Source organism: Beta vulgaris, chromosome 1 (assembly GCF_026745355.1).
Source record: "Beta vulgaris subsp. vulgaris cultivar EL10 chromosome 1, EL10.2, whole genome shotgun sequence".
NCBI classification, from domain to species: Eukaryota; Viridiplantae; Streptophyta; class Magnoliopsida; order Caryophyllales; family Amaranthaceae; genus Beta; species Beta vulgaris.
Genome location: NC_079202.1, coordinates 2,861,835 through 2,872,017, shown reverse-complemented (window position 1 = coordinate 2,872,017; position 10,183 = coordinate 2,861,835). Strand labels below are relative to the sequence as shown.

Here is a 10,183-nt window from a genome sequence, read left to right as displayed (position 1 = left end):
ATGATATACCCAAGGTTATCTTGTTTGCTCATTGCTCATTTTAAATCATCTAAATGAGTAAAATGTAACACAGAATGAGAGTTCCAAATGAGTAAAAATTAATCTTAACTGTACAATGCACATGATAAACTCGAGAGTATGATGAATGAACTTGTATGTGGGTCATAGAAAAAAAAACAAAAAATATTAATTTAGTGGGCATACTATAGTAAAGTTAATATTACGGGCCAAGAAAAATAGAGAGAGAAAAGGTAAAAATAAATAATAAATAATTGATGGGATCATTTCAAAAATAGAAAAAGTAATTAAAAAATGATAATTAAAAAAAAGAAGGTAAACTAATAAAACAACCTGATTTTGTACTAGAGATAACCAATACTTGGGCCTTTTGTCGTCACAAAAAGTCAGCACAAATAGTTGGGCTCATAAAGTCATAATTCATTCATATTGACAAAATAGAATAAAACATATACTTGTACATTTCAACATTGTTCATCACATTCCCCAGTTTTAAACTAAAGCTCAAAACTTTGCCATAGTTTACACTCTACAGTTGCAAGTTTGCAACTTGGAAGTCAACTCTCTCTTTCATACATACAAACAAAGACAGAGTGATGAAGGCATTAAGTTGGTGGTTGATTTTGCTGGGTTTGCTGAGATTAGCATCTGTTTGGTTCGGTTTCTTTGATATTTGGGCTCTTCGTCGTGCTGTTTTTGCACAAACTGACAGTAAGCAAAACAAAATCTTTTTCTTTATGTAAATTTTATAAAATTCTTCATGTAATTCTCTCTTTATCCCATATTCTTTTCTTTATTCATGGTTGTTTAATTTTATAATTGGGTGGTTTAAATGCAAACCTTTTTGTTTCTTTGAGATCCCAACTCATTTTTTGGTTAATTTTCTGCTGAATTATTGATGTAGGTTTTGTTGACAAATCAGTGTTATAATGAATACCATTTCCAATTCCAAGAAATAATGTTGGTTTAATCGAGGATGTTAATGTTGATTTGAATGTGGTGGAGATCCCAAAGTTTATGAAATTGCTTAGAATAAGAGATTAGCTTATGTGGCTGAGTGACCCAAGAAATTCTGTGGTTGCAAAATCTGATTTTCTGTCTGTTCTGAGAATAGTTCCATATCTTTTATGTGAGAAATGTGTGATGTAATTTCAGATTTTTACTGATTTCCCTCGTTTCTGATCACCAAGTTGATGTTGTTGCTTATGCTTAAGTTGAAGTCAATCTTAGTTTTGATGGGTTATTAATGCTTTGGTAATAAATATTGCCTCGTTTTCATCACCAAAATCTTGTTTAGGTTGCGAGATGCGAAATATTTGATTTGATTTTGATTGACTTGTTGGATGCAATGTTTCTTTCAAAGTATTGTTCAAGATAATGCAAGCTGTCTCTATATATTTGGTTGATAATATATTCTGCAGTGTTACAACATTTTGCCCTCAAACATCTTGACATCTTGTGTGAGTGTGAGTGTGACCATGTTGAGACACTTGTGTTGTTAGCTCCCGTAAGAAAAAAACAACCCGCGTTCTTTGATGCTCTTCTACTCTTAGCATTAAGTGTACTTGCATAGTGATTTTCATAGGTGCTTCCTTTATTTGGAAGCTCCACTTCTTTTTTTTTTTTGGCGTAAATTGTGATAATTTTATGGTACAAGGCGCAGCATTGTTTAATTAGTGGGTAAAGTTGGTGAACGAGATAGAAAATGATACATGATCATATAGAGCAATTAGAGGACATTTGGGTGCAGTAATCCTAAAAATGCCTTTCGAAGTCATGAAGATTTATTAACTGATATCCTGTATACTTTATATGGGAAGCATTATTATAAAGTTGCTTATCCTATGATAGGTTGCTTTATTGTATCTTAGTTTCAACCTCTTTCGAATCCTGCAGAGACATCACTTACCTAATAATACGAACAATAAAGTCCTATCTGATTATCAAATTCTGATATAAAGATGCTGTTATATGTCTATGATAGTAGGTATGCTACATATCTTAGTTGGTGTTCATCAATCAGGCAATTCTTGGTTAGTTATATCTTTGAGTGCAGACATGATCTTAGTTGTGTATGATATCAAGTACGCTAAAATCTTATTTAGGTTTTACAATTAGGCAATTATGAATTAGATATCTTTGAGGGGAGAGTTGATTGATATGGATATCAATAGTATCATTAGCAATTATCAAGATGTTAAAATTGGTAAGGTTTTGTTGCAAAGACATAGCATCAACCACGAACACAGTGCTGTAAACCGACCATGTGGATGGGGAGTGCAAATACTTGGCGAGAAAGTTAACTTCCTTTGGTGATGATGTTCCTATGTATACAACAAGAAATCTGATTCTAATCTATTTGGGATTGTTGCTCATCAGATGTGCTGATTTTAAGGATAAAGGAAAAGTTCGTTTTGCATTTGATTTTCTATATTCATTAGTTTAAAACTCGTATGTCTTATGGTTTTGTGCTGGCACTTGTACTCAGTTTTAGCTTATAGAATTGTCTGATTCCAGCAGTTACTTCGCTGCGGATCCACTTAGGTCTAGTTGCAGTGGGTTGGCTGGAAGTTAAGACACTAGGAAGGAATTGGAGTTGCTTTCTTAAGGCTATTTCATTTTGGGCTGGAATTTCCAACTTAGTAATTCAATAGCAACAAACTAATTATGGCTGCATTACACATATGGTAGTTGGACATTTCTCTTGTTACCTTGTGCATTCTAATAATTTTAGGAGTTCATTATATCTTGCAATTTTGGAATAATTGTGAGACAAAATTATAATGGGACATGGGAGTTCTATTTTTCGCAATTAAGGTGCATGGTATTCTCTTACCTTTACCAGTAGGATCAATTTTATTTTCTTCTCAAGTTGTTGTAGGAGTAACTGGTGTTACTGGTCTATATAACCTTGGGTCGTCACCTTTTGATTTTCTTTTTGCAAGATTAGGGTGTCACTTTCCATATTGAGAAAGTTCATGTTAAGTTTTATGTTTGCGGTAGAACTTAAAAGACTTACATTGTTTATTTAGCGTTGCAGCTGACTCGATACTTCAACAACTTGTTAGTTTTAGAGCCATTTGATCTCAAATTAACACTAGTCATAACTCTTAATGTAGATCCATTTGACGAACCTAATATGTAATATCAGTGGTCATATAGAGTAACAGTATTCATTATGATTAAGCGGCAAGCTGCAACATAGGTTATTTGGTACAAAATCTTGTCTGGGAGTTTACATCTCATTCTTTATGTTCCCATATCATATGCAACAAGGGTGCAAGCTGCAAGGTACTTCAAGACTGAAATATGTAAGTGTTAATACTGTTGACACCTGACAAACCTTCTGAAGATGTCTTCAGTAGCTGTCTGTCCTTTATTCCCTCAGGCTCAAGGATGTGTACTTTCCTGGTGTCAGGGAAAGTGGGACTCACTATAATAAGCAGGATAATAATCTTTCAAACCTTGTGTGATGAACTTAATTGTCACATTGGTTGGCAGATATCTTTCTTCGTATTATCAAAAAGGTTAGAGAGATTATTACTATGGGATATGATATCTGGTATATATGGGACTGTTGGAACTATGAATACTTGAATATCAATGCCATTGCCAATACATCCTGAAGATCCTCTCTTAAGCTTGGGTTAAAAAAATCTCATGTGTCATCTTCGATTGGCGCTTTAATTTTTTTTGGCTATAAGATCTGAACTGAATATCCCCTGAACTTGTGCTGCAGTGACTGAAGTTCATGGGAGGACCTTTGGAGTCTGGACTCTACTGACTTGTACGCTCTGTTTCCTTTGTGCTTTTAATCTTGATGATAAGCCAATCTACTTGGCAACATTTTTATCATTCGTCTATGCTCTTGGTCACTTTCTGACTGAATATCTAGTATATGGCACCATGACGATAGCAAATTTGTCAACTGTTGGCTTCTTCGCAGGTATGATTCAATTCACCCTTTTCTTTCATTTTATATTTTTTCTATGCGCATTTATTAACAAGTATAATTTCGTGGACATTATATTCTTCTTGTAATTGAGAATGGTAAGTTCTATTTATTCTAGGCACACTTGCATCCTTGTATTTCCTCTGTCTGCCTGCACACTTAGGTTGCAAACAGAGCCGGATGAACAGGTCCCTTCTTGTATGCTTTGAAGTTTGCTGCTTGCGTGCAATTTTGATCCGTGCGTGGTGAACTATTGGCTTGGTTGTCACACCCTTGTTGACACTGCATAACATAGGAGATGTCTCTCTAAAACTTTACAGAACTTGCCAAATCTGATTGCTATATTTTTTGTTCTTAAAATATCTGAGGATCCAAAAGAGCCACATAACAAAGTGCAATGAACTGATATTAGGAAAAGGTTTGCTATATGCATTATCTTCTCAATTAGTTATAGGTATCTTGGCGAATAAGCTAGGGAGTTTACTAGTGGAAAATTAGTATATATAGTGAAAGTTTTTTTTTTTTTTGAGGGGATATATAGTGAAAGTTAGAAAGAGGGAAAGCAAGTGGAATATTGATAAGAATTTTGAGTGAGCTTTTAAGAGTTCAATGGGAGAGAACCAAGCCTCTCAAAAGCTTGTAATTTTCGCTTTTGTTGTACTGTTTTTCCAGAAATCTATCAATCAAAGTCCATTTAATTTCTTAATCTACCATATCAATGAGTTCATTACACAGTTTTTTTTTTCCACTCCTTGATATAAAATAGTAGAACAATTTTTTGTGTGTGCTGTAAGTATAGAGACCCCCATATCATTAACTGATAATTGGTATGCTAAGAATTCAGGGGAGGTTCAGCAACTTTAGGCAATAAGTTGACTCAGAGCTAAGGATAATAGTGGTATTGATCCTTATGACCTTATCTATATCCCTCAGCTTGAATCTTTCTCAGTTCTCACTATCTTCTCTAACATAATTTCTGATGAAACTCTCTGAGTCTCCCCTTTAAACCAATCATATTCTTTTCCCATTGCAGAATAACACGAACCGATACTGCTAATTACTTAGCTTTACCCTTCTTAGTCCTCCTTCATAAGTAAAACGAATAGGGGCTCTAAGCATCTGTTGCATGGCAACAATTTCTAACCTAGTCCTTGTGCAATTTTCATTTACCTATCAAGATGTAGAACATCAAATTGATACCATGTAGATTAGCATCCCTGGCTGTGAGAAATGTAGATCTATGGTCTGCAGCCATTCTATAGTTGAAGTGGAATCATTGTTAGATAGGGACGATGCGGAAAATTGTTTTGTTCATTGCTTACATATTGATTTATACCAGTGTCTCTGGAGCTTTGTACCTTGTAAAATTGAGCTCATTTTTTGCTCATTGCATGCGCATCTCATACTGTGTTCCCTTCTCTTTCACGCTATAAAACAGTAGACCAGATTTTTTTTCTCAAAAATCGTGTTCACAACACTTTTAAGCAGTAGACCAGTAGTCTTCACATTGCAATGATGCGCTTTATTGGCCTATACTCCCCCTGTAATTTTTCTCTCCACACTTGCTCTTGCAAAGTTTTCCGATGCACGTTTTTGACAAATAATATCTTGAGGTCTATCTTGGTGAATTCATGAACTTTGGATGTTTATGAAATGTACATTAGTATGAATCTAGTAGGATTCCACTAATTATATTTTATCTCACATATACTCTTCCGAATATTGTCCGAGTGTTCAAATATCTGGCGACAAGATTCTAAGTGTAAAGAACAAAAACAATAGGGATGGATACTATTTTTTGGGTCTATATTCATTTTTTGCTTCTCTATAGAATAGTTGTATGCTATAAGAACAGTTAGAATTTTTGAACGTTTAGAATGGAAAGACATGCAAGCACAAAAGGACAGACCAATTTTTTTTCTAAAGCTTTCTCGCCCTACTATAGTTAAGTAGTAAGGGTTCTAACTTACTCCCTCCGATCTTTATTAGTTTACCCATATTCCTTTTTGGGATGTCCCTTATTAGTTTGCCCCTTTCTTTTGTTTCTGTTTTTGGAATGGGACCACTAACTTTTCATCACACATACATTCAACTTTAATATAAAATAATAGTTTATCTTTCTTTCTATGACCCAAAACATTATTTCCCCTAAAACTCTGTGCAAAAGAAAAGGGGTAAATTAATAAAGACCAGAGAGAGTATTATGGATTTCATGCTACAGATCACTAGTTGCTTAGGTTACACTTTTCTGGGTCAGCTCGTTACAGGGACATGAAATGTGCTTCTTGTGATCTAAGTTATGGTGCTGTATCCTACTCGAAGGATTCTCAGTAGAAGCAGAGGTAAATACCACCTGTACTCGTTGAAGCCTATGGGCTTTAATCAACTATCATTATAGTATAGACAAAACAATCTACGAGATATGATTATATTATTAGTTGGGAGTAGCCATCAGACGGATATAGATTATCGAAAGCAGTGAGAACTGACCTGATGTCAATTGCCATTGTTATTGAAAATTTAGAACTTGTACAAACAAGAGCTCAAGGGCTTAGGATACAACTATTGCTACAGGACTAATTGCTATGAAAATGGTGTATGAGGAAGTGTGTGAGGCACAAGACAGGGAAATCGTCAATGGAGCACCTTAAGGCACTGCAGGACCTCATGTGCCAGAGGCTCACTTTTACTCTGTGTGGTGATTTTTTCAATTTAGAGGAATATGCAAAATCGTGATTCATGGTGTTCTTTTGAAAAAATTGTTGTAAGGCTCATGATTTACTACTATGATACGTACCTCTGTTTAAAATACTTTTGTGTGGATAACTATGTTTTCAATGGAAGAACTGGGTTCCTCAATTTCATTAGGTGATGATGCCCTTAGCTAATTGCAAAATATCTAGGCTCCTAGATCAAATTACCTTAGTGTGCCTCGTGTCTTTGTAAGCACTGATTTTTAACATCATTACGCCTGATTTTGTAAATATAATTGAGCTTTGGTTTCTCATCGGATTTGAGCTGCAAAAGACTATCCTTGCTGCTTCGCTGTTCAACTGTCTACTCCTATATTTTCACCCTACAAACATGACAACCTTAATCGACAAGCATGTCCCTTACTCTTCAGGGGATCACGAGGATGGACCAAGAGTCATCCCACTAAGAGGATCGCAGTTATAATGCTACTGTGATTCATTCTTGCATGCTCAACTTCGATTAAGAATTGACTTTGCTTAACTCGCCTGTTGAGGCACTTATCTTCCTATTTGGTATATTACATTATCTTAATTTTAATTTAACCATAATTATAATGCTCCTTGTAATGGGTTATGTTGGGAGACTGATCTTTGTTTATTTCAGGTACATCCATCATATGGATGGGATTGCACTGGAATGCTCACCAGAAGACGTCCTTGAAGCAGCTGTAACCTGATACAAGATTCGAGTTACTGTTTTTTAGAGCTTGGAAACATTTATTCGTCTAGATCATTTCTTTTCATGACTTGTTCCGGAGCATTAGCTTATGTGATTTACAGCCACCAGTCATAACTTCACTTAAGTTTGCATCTTCAGCTTGAAGCATCCAGTCTAGATTATGAGAAGACTCGGCATTGACAGAACAAGTGGCTGCACATTTAGTGCAAATTTTGTTGTCTTACTCAACGGTCTCAGTCTCTCAGTTTGCGCTCGAGGTTAAAAGCCTTGTTCACTTCTCACTGAAATATGCATTGGTAGCACATTGCTCATCTACAATGCTGTCCTTTTTCTGAACCTCGTAACTAGATTGGTGTTTGAGATCCATAATTATGTATTCTGATCTTGCTTCTAGTTGCATTAACATTTGTCAAACTGTACTGTGCATTTTCAGTGACAAAGATCGAGTATATGTTCCCCCCTAATTGTTCTGATTTATAGGAGTTCAGATGATTAAAAGAACCGTAATGTTGTTTTTTTTTAGGAAAAATTGATAGGAACAGTCCCAATTCCAACTATAGGCGTTTTGTCAGTTTCAATTCCAACTTTGGTTAAACTTAATTTGTCCCAATTATACCTTTTATTTAATACAACTGGTTCCAACAAGTTATTAACCTGATGTAGCAAATAATTTTTTTTCTATTTTTAATTAGCTAAATATCCTAATTAAGACCCCTATTTAAAAATAAAATAAATTTAATATAAATATTTCTAGGTCAATGAAAAAATTTCAAAAAAAATATTGGTTAATCAATAAATTAAAATAAGTGGAAAAAAGTCGTTTTCTAGGTCAAACACCTTTGTGTTTGCCTCAGGACGCTTACCGTAAAAGTTGGTATATTGGTACTTTTTTCAACTGCATTTTCGTGATTTGTGTCCCATAAGGTGATTGACAGAGTTCCTTTTTGCAAAAAAAAAAGTAATTTTTGATGTTAAAAGAACCTTTTTGTCCGACAAGATATATTTACAGTCAAAATTGACATAGAGTACTTATTTCGACCGCATTCAAGGTCAAAAATGGACTTTGTCGACTGTTCTTATGGGCACGAATGATAACAGTGTAGTTGAAACAAGTAGTAAGATGCCGATTTTCACAGTAAGCGTCCCGAGCAGAACAAAAAAGTGTTTATGACCTTGAAAAAGATGTTTTTGCGATAATATACTCCACTGATCATCCTTAGGGATACAAACGACGATAATATGGTCGAATTTTTTATTTATAAAATTTACTTTATTTTTAAAAAGGGGTTAACTAGAGTTGATGAGGAGTGTTGAGCTAATTGAAAAGAAAAAAAAAGAAAGGGGTTAATTAGAGTTAATTATTGGTATTAGCTAATTAAAAAAAAGAAAGAAATTTAACTCGCATAATAGGTCATCAGTAAACTAGGACCAACATTGTAAACAATGAGCAATAGTAGGGACCAACCACAAATAACCTAAAGTTGGGACTGAAAATTACAGAAGTCTATAATTGGGATTATTCCTATCAAATTTCCTTTTTTTATTTAAGAAATTGTTTTTAAAAATTTATTACATTCAAAGACTATAATTTCATAATCACATCATTAAGGACTTGAAAATCTCTATTATATAAGCCAAGGGGGGAGCTATGGTGTACCCCAATGAAATGTCTTTTTTATCCTTAGCTAAATATATATACTTAATTGGATATTCAAATTTTATACAATGATATCCTTCCCTAATTTAAGATGGGTCAAAAATTCCAATATTGAGAAAATTAGTTACTCAATAAAAAAAATTACAATGTTAATTTGACTACAAAAGTTTACATCTAAATGTTTATCTCAATTTCTTAAAATTTTATAGATTACAGTAGTTTGTATAACAATAATTATAAATCACACTTCTATAATTATATTTTGATGAAATTTATTAAGAATAGACCCAAACAATCGATGCACACATCGCGTGCATAGAAGACTAGTGGAAAGTAGTTGAAGAATGAAGTTTTTATTTTTATTTTTTTGAGAGGAGTTGAAAAATGAAGATATGGTAACAAACTACAAAGATATAACATAATAGATTCTTGAATTGAAACTATTGGACATATAAGTTTAAAGAATATATTATACGTCCTCCATTTCATATTAAGTGAAACACTTCTCTCTTTTATGCGAGAGCTTTTTTAGAGAAGCGTTTCACTTATTATTATGAAACGGAGGAAGTATTATTTTCAATATAATTTGGATTGGAATATTTTTTCCTACGTGCAACAATAATAAAGAAAGTTTTCTTTCCATTTTATTTGATGGTGTTGATTTGATCACAAATTAACCTAAAAATATCGTATGACAACATTTTTTCGTCACAAGCAATGCTTAGTTACTTATAGTCCAATAGGTGTATCATAAAAAAGTCTCCCTCTAGTTTCTCTCTAGGGTTTGAGTGCCAGTCTTGGGAGTCGAGTACTAGTCTCTTTCGACGAGTTTTGACCTTATCATTAGGGTTTTGTCAGCTTTCATGGCTGAAGAAATTATTAACCAATGGTTAGAATTGAAGATCATCGAGGATGAGGGGGAGCTTATTCCCCTGGATGATATTGTGACTGAAGAAAACACGTAAACTGGACTCAAACTGGCTATTGTCGGCAAGGTATTATCTGATCGCCCCTATAATTTTGAAGCCTTTATAAAAACAATAATGAATCAGATTTGGTCTATTTTCAATAGAAAATAATTTATTTGTGGTTCAATTTGGGAATTCCCGTGATCGTATGAAAGT

The 10,183-nt window shown here is 34.0% G+C and overlaps 1 protein-coding gene across 1 annotated transcript; it reads left to right on the top strand.

Annotated features, from left to right (window-relative positions):
* The first annotated feature begins 474 nt into the window (after positions 1 to 474).
* LOC104905739 (ergosterol biosynthetic protein 28) lies at positions 475 to 7,875 on the top strand. Its single transcript, XM_010694352.4, has 3 exons — positions 475 to 729; positions 3,758 to 3,964; positions 7,328 to 7,875. The coding sequence occupies exons 1-3, from the start codon at positions 615 to 617 to the stop codon at positions 7,393 to 7,395; spliced, it is 390 nt and encodes a 129-aa protein (XP_010692654.1). The 5' UTR covers positions 475 to 614; the 3' UTR covers positions 7,396 to 7,875.
* The last annotated feature ends 2,308 nt before the right edge of the window (positions 7,876 to 10,183 follow it).

Bases quoted from the DNA above. Each gene is read 5' to 3' on its own strand.
- LOC104905739 (XM_010694352.4), top strand. From the start codon at position 615: ATGAAGGCATTAAGTTGGTGGTTGATTTTGCTGGGTTTGCTGAGATTA. The intron at 730-3,757 runs GTAAGCAAAACA...CTTGTGCTGCAG, and splicing joins TGTTTTTGCACAAACTGACA to TGACTGAAGTTCATGGGAGG. The intron at 3,965-7,327 runs GTATGATTCAAT...TGTTTATTTCAG, and splicing joins AACTGTTGGCTTCTTCGCAG to GTACATCCATCATATGGATG.